Here is a 15,141-nt window from a genome sequence, read left to right as displayed (position 1 = left end):
TCTGAAGATTTTACTTTTGCCAATTTATGATTAATGTTTTTTTAATATTACAGGTGAATGAAATGGCTTCGACTAGAAGATCTTGCAAAAATAAACCTGACATATTCTGCTACATCTGCGGTGAATACACCATTGTACCTAACAGGAATCCTGTTAGAAAATGATTTTTTTTCTCTTAAAACCTATTTTGGGTGAGAACTATATAAAAAATCAACTGATAAAGTCACAAAAATGTAATCAATTTTGTGAGAAGATCAAATTTTTCAAAATCAAATTAGCAAAAAAACCTGACCTGATTGAGAAAAACAGATGTCATTTTTGGATTTAGCGGTGCAAAATGGTCCTAATTCAGTTGAAAAAACCTAGACAACTTGCAAAAAACATTTTTTTGTAACCCAGTGTAATCAGTACCACCTCCCCCACGTATGAAAAAACCCACATAAATAGGGGTCAATAAATAAGTAGATGCATGAAAAGAAAACAAAATGCTGATGCAAACTTTTAAGAAACGCTCCCTTTCACCATCCGTCATCTCTACAACAAAGAAGCAAGAAAGATGTCGACCCAAACCAGTGTTCATAAATCAAAACTGTGCCTTAATGTGCAGCCTGAGCGCATATTTTACCTGCGCTGACAGTGACGGCGCTGACAAACTGCTCCCTCCAGCTGCTGCTTCCCACCACCAAGGCCAGGTTGGTCTTCTTGATCAGCTTATCTACTGTACTCTAAACACACACACATACACACACACACACACACACACACACACACACATACAAAGGCAAACATGCAAGATAGAAAGGAAAAGACACAACCCTCAAGCTGTTATTCACTCGCAGCCACACCGAGAGCAGAAAACGCTGATTTCGACCCTTTCAATTAAATTATCATATTTTGATCCAATTGAGAAAAAAAAAAAAAAAAATCTGTATTTTTCAAATCTAATATTCTCAGTACTGGGTGTACTACTAATTAAAGCATTGCTGTTAAATTGGAGGTTCTACTGATGCTCTCTGAGAAATCTAGGAAAAGCCTTCAGGCAGAAGGGGTGAGTTTTCAGTTAAAAGCAGCAAGAAAAAGGAATAATAAAAGATGTTGATGCAAAACAGTTCACAGCAGTGCAACAGCATTGTGCTAGCAGTCATTATAACAACTCTGACAACTGGCAGGGCTTTGTAAAAATAAAACCTTTCCCTGGTATACTACACAACGACTAAAATTGTCAATTTCACTCAAATATGAGCAGCTTCAGTAAGTCAAATCACAAATAGACCTCAATATTGGATTAGTACTGAGACATTTACAGTGTGAAGCTTTAATAATGATGTAGAAGAAAAGACCCAACATCACTGCATGCTGATACTGTTCAGTAATAAAGAGAAATACTATAGCACAGAAGTCAAACATGCGGTCCAGGAGCCAAAACCGGCCTGCCAAAGGTTCCAATCTGGCCCGTGGGATGAATTTGCAAAGTGCAAGTTAGGGCATCAAACTCAAAAATAATATCATAATAACCTATAAATCATGACAACACCATTTTTTTCTCTTTAGTGCGCAAAAACATTAAATTATGAAAAAGTTTACATTAACAAACTATCCTTTAACAATAACATGTGAATAACCTGAACAAACATGAACAGCCTGAAATGTCTAAAGAAAATTAAGTGCAATTTTAACAATATTCTTCCTGTGACTAAATGTTTTGTGCCTTTGTAAATCTGATCTGTAATGCATATGTATAAATGATAAGTTGAGGCATAATATTGATAAAATTGTACATAAAATATTTTTTCAGGTAATTCACATCCTTTTTGTTTGGATAGTTTGTAAATGTAAATATTGGCATGATTGAATGTTAGTTTTTGCACTAAAACAATTTGGAGTTGTCATTATTGATTGGCTATCATGCTATTATTTTACCAGTCCGACCCACTTCAGATTAAACTGGGCTGAATGTTGCCCCACGGAAGAAAATGAGTTTGACACCCCTGCTATAGCATTGCAAGCACAAGCAAATGTAAGAGTAAGAAAGATGGATAACCTTTTTAGCCCGGTACAGAAGTATATCTACTGCTTTCTGCACATGCACACACATACAAAATGAAACAAATGAACAAATGAGAACATAAATGTGCAGAATATGTACATACACAGAATGATTGGCAACAAAAAATGTGTGGAAGTAAATGATAAAGCATCACAAATTATACAAAAATGTGCAAAGTAACGAAACACCAAGATGACACAGTCCATTCTGGTATGGTTAAGTCTAATATAAAATCTCTCAAGGCAGAATAATGAAAGGATATAATCTGAGAACACATCCTCACAGCGTACAACTGGTCTATTTTGCGCTCAGTATGACAACTTAATCTGAATAAATTATTTGCTGTTTTTTGCATGTCTCCGATCAAAGTGACAAGCATCCCATTAGGGAGTCTATTACATGCGAACAGAATGAATCATTTATTCTCGGGGGCTTGGGCATCTGACATTCACCTTCAAATCATTCTTAATTTCATTTGCATTTCAAATCAGTTGACGTTTTAGGTGATATTTAATGCATCTTAATAAGACAGCATCTTAATAAAACCCTAAATGATATCTGCTGAGAGCGACAAAAGTGCAAAATCAAAGGAAGGTTCGTTCACTCGCGTGGAGTTTACAGATATGACAGTATGTGCATGAACGCAGCGTTACCTTAAACTCGTAGGATTCTTCTATGACCACCTCCAGCTGTGTGTGTTCGCCCAGACTCGGACAGCCCATCTTGGCCACCTCTTCCTCCTCAGCTCCCACCAAGGGCTTGTTCTCATTGGAGTCGCCTAGGAGACAACGGAGATGGCAGTTTGAGCGAATGGAGAAAACGTTATAACTTTAACCCTTTCATGCATAGTGGTCACCACAGTGGACAGCTGTTCAAAAGTCTTCTCTTTTATGGATTTTGTTGTTTTAGTTCCATATCAGCCAACACAGTGGACGCTTATGTAACATCCCATCATCCCATACACTGCAACTTATGCCATTACTGTAAATTTGCTGTTTTAGATATACCTGATCTGCACTAACATGCTTGATTGTCAAAAAAAGCTAATTGTTATTAAACTGTAATTAACGTTTTTGTTTTTTGTTTTTTTTTTAACAAAAAGGTTGTTTTTTGTTTTTTTTGTATATTATCTCCATGCAGGTATTGTTAAAATATGACAAAACATCAGATTAGCAGCAATAAAAATGTTTTTATCTCATAGTTTTCACACAGTATATCAGTAAATACATGTTTCGTTGCTTCTAAAATTAAACACATGATGTCCAGCTGCCGAGTGGACATTTTTGTAACTCCATGAAAAATAGGTTCATTTAAAAAGAATAAATCGCTTTCTTTTCATGCCTACAGAGGAATAAAAACACAGGGAAAAAAAATCTTGATTAAGGTTCTCATAATTCATGCATGAAAGGGTTAAGGCGCAGGTGTCGAACATGCGGCCCGGGGGCCAAATCCGGCCCGCCAAAGGGACCAGTCCGGGCCCCTGGGATGAATTTGTGAAATGCAAAAATTACACTAAGATATGAACAATCCTTTCATTTCAGGTTCCACATTCAGACCAATTCAATCTCAGGTGGGCAGGATTCAGTAAAATACTATCATAATAACATATAAATTATAACAACTTCAAATGTTTCTCTTTGTAAATGTAAATATGTTCATGTATGTACACTAAAATGAAGTATAATTTTGCACAAAAAAAAAAGAATAATCTGAAATGTCTTAAGAGAAGTACATACAATTTTATCAATATTCTGCCTGTTATTAAATGCTTTGTGTGTCTGTAGATCCACTGTGATCTGTACGTTATAACGTACATGTATAAATGATAAACTGAGGCAGAATATTGTTAAAATTACACTTATTTTTTTCAGTTTGTTCATGTTATTCACATCTTTTGAAAGGATAGTTTGTAGATGTAAACCTGTTCATAATGTAAATTTACTTTTTTCGCTCTAAAACAGAGAAAATTTTGGAGTTGACATTATTTATATATCATTACGTTATTATTTTACTGGTGCGGCCCACTGCAGATCAAATTTAGCTGAATGTGGTCCCTGAACTAAAATGAGTTTGATACCCCTGCTTTAAGGGACACAAATCTCAAGCCGTGCCCTTTCCACTTCAGAAAAATAAAAGATAATCTTACGAGCCGAGAAAGTTGAAGTTTGGTACAAAAATATTATGGAAACATCTAATTTTGTGGTTAAACAGCTCATCTCTTGTAGCATGTAATGTCACCAATCCCAAACAGTCTGCTACCTCAGCACATTTGACCTCATTCTTTGAGAAGCAGTAAAAGAGGAGCAAATCACAAATCTGTTCATGTAGATTCAGCGACTCTGAACAGATTCTAGACCAACACATGAACAATGACGTCACCTGTGCAACTTTCAGGTTTCAGGTGTTTAACCTTAACCTCCTAAGACCCACTCTCCACATTTGTGGACAAGAGTTTCACAACTTTATACAAAAAAAAGAAAAGAAAACTGTCCCCCACAACAGACATTCCATAAAAATTATAAAAACTGCATCTGAAAAAACTGTTGCATCATGATGTTTCCAATATAGGCACTTATTTAATAAAAAAACAGAAAAGCTTGTACTTTGCTGACATGTCCTGGGTCTTAGGAGGTTGAAAAAGCTTAAGGTTTAAAGGTTAATTCACTTTATTATGTCTATAGGGAAATTTGGTCTCCGCGTTTTATCCATTCTACTACACACACACACACACACACACACACACACACACACACAGTACCTAGCATTAGCACACATGAGAAGCAGTGAGCTGCCATCGAATGGTAAATGGCCTGTACTTATATCGCGCTTTTTCACATTTTTATGGTGCCCAAAGTGCTTTACAAAGCTTCACATCCACCCATTCATGCACACACTCATATACCAGTAAGGTGCTGCCAGTTCCTACTGGGATTTAGGGTTCCGTGTCCTGCCCAAGGACACTTCGACATTTGGATTCGAACTGCCTTCCCTTCGGTCACTGGACGACCCGCTCTACCAACTGAACCACAGCCGCCTTCATCAGTACTGTGTTGAACGGCACTGACAGGAGAATTAACCTATATGTACCAGTGTTTAATGGTGGAATGGAGGAAACCTGTGTGGCTGCATATATGATATATATCTGTCTGATGCTTTGACGGTTTTACCACAAACAGTGACTTCCGTGACTTGAAAAATTACCTCTTAAAGTGACAAAACTACTATAAATGACAGAATAATTCAAATGCGATTAATCTGTTATAGGGCATTCATAGAAATACTCTGAAATTCAAACTTACTTTTGTGAAATTGTTCAAAATGTTTTATTTTCATGTAGAAAATCAAGGTCAATGAAGTTACCATATTTCGTTCCTTGCCCATAAGTGGCCAAAAAAAAAGTAGAAAAGCATTCGGAGAGTGCAGATATGCGCCAAGGCAGATCAGCCCCCCCCCTTCCCCGATCACCATCAAAATTTAATCATTTGTTCCTTGTACCAGTATCAACATTTCCTGAAAATTTCATCCAAATCCATCCATAACTTTTTGAGTTATCTTGCTAACAGACGAACAAACAAACCCTGATGAAACCATAACCTCTGCCATTCCTTGTTGGAGGCAAAAATGTTCAAGAAGTACAAGAAAAACAGGAAAGGAATATGTATTTAAGAACATGAGAACGTCACTTTTAGGGCATTGGACCAACATAAGCGCCGATCCAGACCCCTGTCCACATCCACATTCTCCCTTTGAACATCATTCCTTACATTAGTACCGTTACTTCATGGTACCGAACAAAGCAGGTACACTCACTGTTCATGAAGAGGTGGACCTTACAGACACTGTAGACCACATTGGACCTGAGATTGTTCCCTCATTGTCCTCACTGTTACTATTGCTGTCACTGTCTTGTAATGTGTGTGGAAATGACCAAAAACAGTCACTTGCCTGATAAAGGGTTAACAAGTTACTCAGCCTCTGTATGCCTTCAGCATTCTGTACAGCAGATACATTAGCTAGTACTATTATTCTTTTATCATTTTTGACAGACATATGCAAACTCATATCATTTATGTGCAACAAACTCGGAAATTTAACAATATTTCTAAAGACATTAAATAAGACAAAAAGCTTAATATGCATCAAATTGTCACCTCAGGCAACAGCTGTAGATTTTGGATGAAAAACATGAAGCTATGTCACATTCCACTTCATAAGGTTTGGAGAACATGCCAACTCATTAAATACAGTACATGTAGGTTAATTACCCTACAGACATGACTGAGTTCACTGATGCATGAAAAACAATGAAAAACAATTTGACGGTCCAGCATTGATATGAGGTGAGTATACAAGGCATGGCTACCATTTCATACTCCACCACAAACAACTATAAACATACACTGAATCTCTGTAAGAGTCATTTAGAAGGAAAACAGAAGTATTTGAACAGAATGTTTGGAGGAAATAAGTGTCCACATGTCAGTTAGAGAATATAAACCTGATGCTTGGGTGTTTTTGAACCAGTATCTGTGTATTTTGCATCTGTTTGATATAAATACATCTCTATACTGTTAAATTGCCTGGTTTGTTGCATATAAACAAAAGTACATGGATGTGTTTCTCAACAACAAAACAAGCCTGGATGTATGTGCTATTATATTTATAATTTTAACGGACTTCACCAGTTTAATTGTTTATATTTTACTCATATCTTCTTCTATCTGATTCATTTGCCCTGTATTTTAATCCCCATCTATTGGTTTATTCAATAAGTCTGACGGCACGATAGTCTCTCAACTCCACATCCTGTGACCCAAACTTACAAAAACACATCATGATTAACATAACATCTACATTTTAATGACTTCTCTTCACATTTTTCAAGAGAAGAGAGGGCATGTGCCCACAGTATCTGAGCCGAACAAAGCAGCAAAAATCCAAAATATTCTGTTGGAATTAGAAACATTAATTCACACATGAATATATTGTTATTCTATATTTTTTTTCAGTGACCCAATAAAAATGTGACCTATTTTGGGGCCCTTAAGTGTAGAAGAGGCAGCTCTGCATCATTATATTCCAAAAACAAGTGGTGCCAGAAACTGAAACTGAAATTGATACGAAATTGATGTCTTTATTGGCATTAGAAATTTCACCCATTATAAGTAAATGGGAGGAACTTTGACCCACTTTTCCCAAACTGTAACCACATCTATTCTGCATCACTGGTAATCTATAAACCCAATTTGGTATGAATTCAACCAATAGTTTTGCTCCTGCAGACATTTGAAATTTCACCCATTATAAGTAAATGGGGGAAAAAAAAAAAGATTTAAAAAAATTCATAAAAAATTTGAACTTTGACCTACTTTTCCCAAAATGTAATGACATCTATTTTGGGTCACTGGCAATCTATAAACCCAATTTGGTATGAATTCAACCAATAGTTTTGCTGCTACAGACATTTGAAATTTCACCCATTATAAGTGAACGGGAAAAAACGATATTAAAAATTTATTTAAAAAAAAAAAAAAAAAAAAGTGAACTTTGCCCTATTGGTCCCAAAATGTAATGAGATCTATTCTAGGTCACTGGCAATCTATAAACTCAATTTGGTATGAATTCCACCAATAGTTTTGCTGCTAGAGTGTTAAAAAACAAATAAAGAAACAAACAAACCCCTTGCCTCCCCTTCAGGGGTTGGGCTAATAATAAAAGCTGAATGAAGATTTTAGGGCTTGGCCTTTTGTGAAAGTTGCTTTCTGTATTATTTGGGTAACAGTAACATCATATGAAACCTTCTTCCTCTGCTTTATTTGTCATCATGCACATATTTAATGTTTAGTATCAGGTATCGACTTATATCAGAAGGAAGGAAAAGTGAAATGATGCTCTGTATGTCTCTTCAACCCTGTTCTATGTTACTCAAATATCCGTGGTCATCTGAAGTCATGTGTCATTAATCCCTATTCTTCAGTGCGGTTTAAATCAGAACAGCATGACTTGTTTTAATGGCTTTGCTGGAGCATCATTTCAGAAATTGTGTGCAGGCATTCATTTAAAAGGAAACATAATATAAATGCTAATATTGGAATCTGATGCCCCGTGTGCCAAATCCACACTATCAGGCAGCCCGTGTTATTATAAATATGAATATCCTTGAAGAATTTATTTTTGTTCACATTTAATGACCTCTCTATCTCTTCATTACCATATGCCCCACAATCCCAACCACTGCGTTCATCCACACGCCTCGTCCTCATTCGCTCTCCACACACAATGACGGTCATTAATGGAGTCAGCTGTTATCTGTGCGGGTTCGCTGTAATTGAAAAGCAGCGTACAGTATGTGATACAGTACGTCTGCACATGTCAGTCCACACTTGCTATGCGCCAGTGTTATAAAACCAATTATATGTCGTCTTTAATGAAACATGCCCCGGGCTAAATCCTCTTCATGTCTGACATGTAAGAGCATGGACCTCCGACTACGAATAGGGTGTGTGAGTCTGGGTGCAGTGTATTTCCTGAAATTAACATGTATGTCATTGACACAAAATGAAACACGAACATGTCTTTAAACTGAAACGTTGCTTTTTTTTTCTTCAATCATGCAAACTTTCAGCACTTGTGGAATTCTTTCTGATACTGAAGTCTGGTACTGAAACAAGCTGCGAAAATTGCTTATTGACTTTCAGCTTTGGTTCTCTTTAGCCTCCAGTCACCTGCCAAAGATTAACTGTCTGCCTGCTGTAATGAGCCTTTTACATTTCAACTGAAGCATTTTGCATTCTTAGAAGGGCTCAGATGTTTTATTTAGCGGAATTCATAGATTTTCATCGCTCGCTGGTGACTGTCTGTGTGGTTTCAAGTAAGAAATGATGAGGCAAAACTGAGAGAGGAAGCTGATCAAGTTCATCGTGCTCTTGTTTAGATGCTTCACGCCGCTTAAATCTTTTAAACAACACAGTGAGAAAAATTATCCATCTAGAAATCCTTCAGTTGTCATTTTGTGTGTTTTTTTTTAATCAGTATGAAAGACATGCTTGTGTTCTTACTTAAAGTTTGAGTTTTTCATCCTAGCTAACTGGTAGCAGCTACAGAAGACCAGGACTTGAGAAGAATTGAGGACGAAGTATAAAGATTTTTCATAAGAGTATTTTCTTTTACATAGAAATCAGTGTATTGTTGCTGTTTACACGTTCAAGTTTAAGAAAATAAAATCAAGCCAAATTAAAGAAAAAAAAAAAGAAGTAACAAACAAATAATCATCAGCCTATGAGACTTATGTTCAGCCCTGCATCTTGGAATGGACTGGTTCTGTTTTCATCAGGTTGGCAAATGATGTGTACGATACATAACAATGCTAGGATGTGCAAATTTATTTACCTAATTAAAACACTAAACAGTGACAGCTGTTTGGCCGCAGAAAAGTAAGTCTGTCATGTGTTTGTTTGAATACTTTAAAGGGGCCATATTTTGCTAAACCCACTTTTATTAGTCTTTGGTTCATTTATTTATGTGTTTGGACCCTAATAGTTCATAAAGTTTGAATTTGAACCCTCCAGGTGCTGCAAAGCTATCTTTATATTCATTTTGGCAAAAATTGAGTGGATTTCTACAACCGGTTTCAATTCCGGCTTAATTTGTTATGTTTATAACTAGTTACATCACAACATTTGCACATATAAGGTCAAGACTGAGAAATTGGGGGTGGGAGTACATAAGTTTTTACTTCTTCCTACTCCTTTTCGAGCATGTATAATTGCATTTAATTTGTTTTATTTACATTATTTTTATTTATGTATTTATTTATTTATTTATTTATTTATTTATTTATTATGGTTTGTTTGCTTAGCAATCATTTATGTACCAGTACTTATATTTTGCTGGTTGATTTTTCTTCTTTTTTTTTTTTTTTTTTTCACTGTCTACGTGTTCGAAATAAAGATTTCATTCATTCATTCATTCATTCATTCAAGCTTCTGATGAACATTTCTCCGAGTACGCCACGGTTGCAGTCCATACTGAAAATACGTCCAAACTTCAAGCCGATTACCTAAAATGTTCAGTTATTGGTTGTATTAACGAACACAAGTGGCTGAACAGGAAGGTCAACAACCTGGAGTGGGTGGGGCGTGAAGTAGCTCATTTGCATTTAAAGGGCCAGCACTCAAAATGACTTTTCTTGTGTCATTACTCAGAAACAGGGTTGAAGATGGACCTGTGGAGTTGAATTAATGTAGAATTCAGACCCAAGTATAGCATTTCCAGTGTATGTAGACCACAGGGAAATGTTTTGAAATGCATTATTCCATTTAAAAAAGCAAAATATTACTCCTTTAACATATGAATAGTTTGTTTTTTGTGTCTGATAGTTGGTAACTAATGTGTTGCTATGGAGCTACCACAACTTGCCAATGTTATAACACTCTGTCCAGTGAATTAAACAGTAGAGTGTGTTTCTTCTGTCTTCTTTTTTCGACAGTAGAGTCAGTAAAATGTGGATGTCCAGGCATGTCATGATGTATTTTTGTAAGTTTGTGTCCCAGGGGGAAACCAGCTTCCTCTTTCAGTTCTCAAGGTGAAAAAGCTTTGAAACCGTTACTTCATTTCCTTGAGATCCTTTAACACAGGGGTGTCAAACTCATTTAGGTTCAGGGGCCATATTTTGCCCAATTTGATCTCAAGCGGGCCAGACCAGTAAAATAATGACTTAATAACCAATAAATAATGACAAATCCAAGTTTTTCATTTTGCTTTAGTACAAAAAAAACCCAATTAAATTATGAAAATATTTACATTTTACAAAAAAGATGTGAATAATCTGAAAAAACAGAAATTTCATTTGAAAAATTTGTGCAATTTGAACAATATTATACCTCGACTTATTATTTATACATGTACATTACACACAATGGTACATAAACATTTGGTAACAGGCAGAATATTGTTAAAATTATGGAGTTTGGAAATAAAATTTGAACAATTTCTACAACATTACATCTCTAATTAACACAATTACAGATCACAGTGGATCCATAAATGCACCAACCATTTAGGAACAGGCAGAGTATTGTTAAAATTGCACATTACGGGTTGTTCATCTTTGTTTTTATTTATGTATTTATTTGCATTTTATTGTGAAAGAATAGTTTTGTAAATGTAAATATTTTCACAGTGTTATTAAATTTTTTCCACATAATTTTTCACAAAGAAAATTTGTAGTTGTCGTTATTGTGTTGTTATTTTTTTACTGTAGATCACATTGGTCTGTATGTGGAACCTGAACCAAAAGGATTTTGACAACCTTGACTGTTCAGGTTAATTTTTGCACTTTCATCCCGCGGGCCGGAATGGAACCTTTGGCGGGCCAGATTTGGCCCCCGGGCCGCATGTTTGACACCTGTGCTTTAACATATCAATTCGATTAGCAGATTTGGAAACTTTCTGGCTTTTGGCTCACACAGCAAATCATTTACATGTATAAAGTAATGAAAGGGACAATAAACAAACAGCTAAAGACTGATTGACGCTGTCAGTGGTTCGTTATTATTCCTGCCTTAGGCGTCCAAAACAACACATAAAAAGACGCTGTAGGAGAAAAAAAAACACCCCCTGAGTTTAAACTCTAAATTCTTTGCAAGCGAGGTTTTCTATGCTTCAAAGCCAAATGTTTCCTCGGTTAATGTGCGCTTAGATAAAAGTGCTCCAGTCAATCAATGCTGGTCTCACCCTGTTTTAGGGAGACGAGTGAGCAGGAGGCGTGAGACACTTGTGGCAGTTAAATAAAGACTTCATCCTTGCTGTCACTCTTCGCTCGTCCCCGTCTCCTCTCTTGGCTTCTTGTCTTTGAACGCACACTTTCACACACATACACACACACACACACATAAAAGTGTCTGAAGGTGCCACAGACTCACCATGTTTCTGTCCAATCTCCAGCAGGATGGGTTCTCCCAGCTCAATAGTGAAGGCCTTGTTCTTCTCATACTCCTCATCATCGATAATCTTCACCTCGATGATCTTCCTGTTATGAAGAGAATAAATAGACTCAGTGAGCGTGTTCTGGATAATTAACCTTTCCTGCTTCATGCCCTGGCCTTCACAGCAAACGTGTTTAGAAAAGCCTATTAAAACTCTGGAAGTTTCACAGTGTCAGTAATCAGACACCAGGTCATTTCTGCTGCAGGGGTCAAAACTGCTCCTTATTCCTACATGTTCCTATTGTCTAAATGCTGCAACGGTGCATTTTCAGCAAAGATCAAACCACCAAATGCTAAAAAAAAAAATCCCAGTTTGCATCAGCTCCCTTTTCTTTTGCAGATGACGACTGGGTTTGTGCTGCACGTGTTGACGTTGCTCAGCAGGAAACAGTATGAGTCTGCTTTCTCCCCTCCAGCTGTCAGTGATGCAATGTGCAGCCCAGGTACAGTCCAGGCATTTTCAATTAGAAACACTCAGGGTAAAGCCCAAAATGCAAGGTGAGAGATTCTTCTTATGTTTTTTTTTTTTTTTTTGGGCAGGGACAGGTGCTGCAACCTACCTTAACAAGTAAAATGAAAAAGAAATTGTGGGTATATTTGAAACCCTTGCAGACTGAGATGTTTGCTGAAATGGCAGGGTGTGAATTTAGAAATCGAGTTTATGAGAGTCTGAATGTTTCTGCAAAACAAGTACAAACCTCCTAACACAGACCTGCAATTGATGTGAAGTTTTTATTAACTTAACTGGTCCTCATGGAAAATGTTGTGATTTGTAGTTTCAGGGTAAAACGATCATGTGCTTATCTTATCTTGTCTTGTCTTGTCCTTATTATATTGGAACATAATTACCCCATCCCCCAAAAGGGAGGCAATGGTATTGTTTTTGATTTGCTTTGTTGGTTTCTTTGTTTGTTAACACTGTAGCAGCAAAACTACTGATTGAATTCATACCAAATTTGGTTTATAGATTGCTAATGACCCAGAATAGATGTGATTACATTTTGGGAACTCCCCCTTGAACTGCCACCTTATCGTGGTGGGGGAGTTTGAGTGCCCGAATGATCCCAAGAGCTATGTTGTCGGGGGCTTTATGCCCCTGGTAGGGTCTCCCGAGGCAAACAGGTCCTGGGTGACGGGCCAGACTAAGAGCAGTTCAGAAGCCCCTATGAAAAAACAACAACAAAAGAATGTGACGTCGCCCGGTATGGCGCAGCCGGGGCCCCACCCTGGAGCCAGGCCTGGGGTTGGGGCTCGAATGCGAGTGCCTGGTGGTCGGGCCTATGCCCACGGGGTCCGGCCGGGCCCAACCCGAAGGAGCGACGTGGGCCCGCCCTCCGGTGGACTCACCACCCACCGAGGGAATCGTAGGGGCCAGGTGCATTGTGGATTGGGTGGCAGTCGACGGGAGGGAGCACGACAACCCGATCCCCAGATGCAGAGTCTAGCTCTTGGGACATGCCTGGATGCCTCCCTGGGGAGGTGTTCCGGGCATGTCCCGCCGGGAGGAGACCACGGGGAAGACCCAGGACACGCTGGAGAGACTACGTCTCTCGGCTGGCCTGGGAATGCCTCGGGATCTCCCCGGAAGAGCTGCGGGAGGTGTCTGGGGAGAGGGAAGTCTGGGCATCCCTGCTTAGACTGTTACCCCCGCGACCTGGCCCCGGATAAAGCAGAAGATAATGGATGGATGGATGGATGGATGGACATTTTGGGAAAAGTAAGTCAAAATTTCAATTTTTTAAAAATGTTTTAAATCTTTTTTTTTTTTTAATTTTTCCCCATAATGGGTGAAACATGCCTGTAGCAGCAAAACTATTGGTTGAATTCATACCAAATTTGGTTTGTAGATTGCCAGTGACCCAGAATAGATCTCATTACATTTTGGGAAAAGTAAGTCAAAGTTTAAATTTTTAAAGAATTTTTTTAAATCTTTTTTTCCCCCCCATTTACTTATAATGAGCGAAACATGCTTGTAGCAGCAAAACTATTGGTTGAATTCATACCAAATTGACTTTACAGATTGCCAGTGACCCAGAATGCATCCCACTACATTTTGGGAAATGTAGGTCAAAGTTAAAATTTTTTATGAATTTTTAAAATCTTCCCATTTACTTAGAATAGGTGAAATATGTGTGAGGGGCGGGGCTTGTTGTACCTGGCACCACTTGTTTAATAATGTTATGCTTATGTCCTATTATTTTTCTTAGTGTGTGCTCTTTTTTTAATCAGCTGTGTATCTATCAGTACACGTGACATGTGTATTAATATAGCATGCACTAATTTTTAAGCACTTTGTTTACTGCACAATGAATTCCTCCTTGTACTGCTTATACTTGTGCAAATGGTAAATAAATCTCTTAAATCCTGTTCCCTAATCCTAATCATAGAGCAGCTGCCACATGTCGATATTTTAGTGAGAAATGCAACAATACAACAGGGTTCTACAGCAAAGGGGTAGATTTTGGGGGGTGATCTGTCCAGTTAAATATGAGTGGTTGTGGGACACTTTGGTCCTCTTTCATTTGTAAAATATTAATTGTGAGCTGTACATGTCTTGTGTCAAATGTAGTTATTGTCCACAGAAGCTTTAACAAGGTTTTAGTTCAAGCCTCTGAACATGCTACTGATAATTTTTTCATTTATTATTTCCCTTGGCTGACGGGTCAAAAAGTTAATTCTCTGACATAGATCCTTATTTTTCACAACAGGTTCATCATGAGATGGTGAGAAATATAGGCTTTTGCACTCAAAATGAAAAAGTTTGGGGAGCCCTGCCATAATTTATGACATTTTCTCCAAATCTGATATAAAAAGCCACAAATTAATTCCACTCAAATGCAGAAAATTACAGAAAATGACACCCTAGACCCTATACATAAAATCTATATCCTTATCCTCCAGGTTTGTAGTGCTACTGTATGTGTTCAACATTTTCCAAAGTTAGTGTATGCTACTAATAGATATTAACCAGAACACACTCACACCTATACCAAAATCACCAACAACTTAACTCTTCATCATCAACTCATTTGGTCAAAATAACACTGTCGTAAAATTTTGCTGCATCAGCTGATAGTTTACATTATAGCTCTGTTAGTTTAGCTCTGT

The 15,141-nt window shown here is 37.4% G+C and overlaps 1 protein-coding gene across 5 annotated transcripts in view; it reads right to left on the bottom strand.

The window, feature by feature from the left end:
* The window catches only part of slc8a4b (solute carrier family 8 member 4b), a 186,742-nt gene that overhangs the window by 16,072 nt on the left and 155,529 nt on the right, over positions 1–15,141 (bottom strand). For 3 of the 5 annotated variants that reach the window (XR_003938063.1, XM_030161901.1, XM_030161902.1), the window contains 4 exons: positions 11,971–12,077; positions 2,701–2,825; positions 2,042–2,077; positions 626–725 (listed from right to left, as the gene is read on the bottom strand). Coding sequence is in view for 4 of the 5 variants with exons in the window: in XM_030161901.1 (XP_030017761.1) it covers positions 626–725; positions 2,042–2,077; positions 2,701–2,825; positions 11,971–12,077 (368 nt within the window). In the remaining variant the exon portion in view is untranslated. The remainder of the gene's footprint in view (positions 1–625; positions 726–2,041; positions 2,078–2,700; positions 2,826–11,970; positions 12,078–15,141) is intronic. The other 2 variants (XM_030161903.1, XM_030161904.1) reach the window with 1 other exon arrangement.

Source organism: Sphaeramia orbicularis, chromosome 18 (genome assembly GCF_902148855.1).
Source record: "Sphaeramia orbicularis chromosome 18, fSphaOr1.1, whole genome shotgun sequence".
Lineage (NCBI taxonomy): Eukaryota > Metazoa > Chordata > Actinopteri > Kurtiformes > Apogonidae > Sphaeramia > Sphaeramia orbicularis.
Note: the sequence above shows the minus strand (reverse complement) of the source record. Positions and strands in the feature narration are given on the sequence as shown.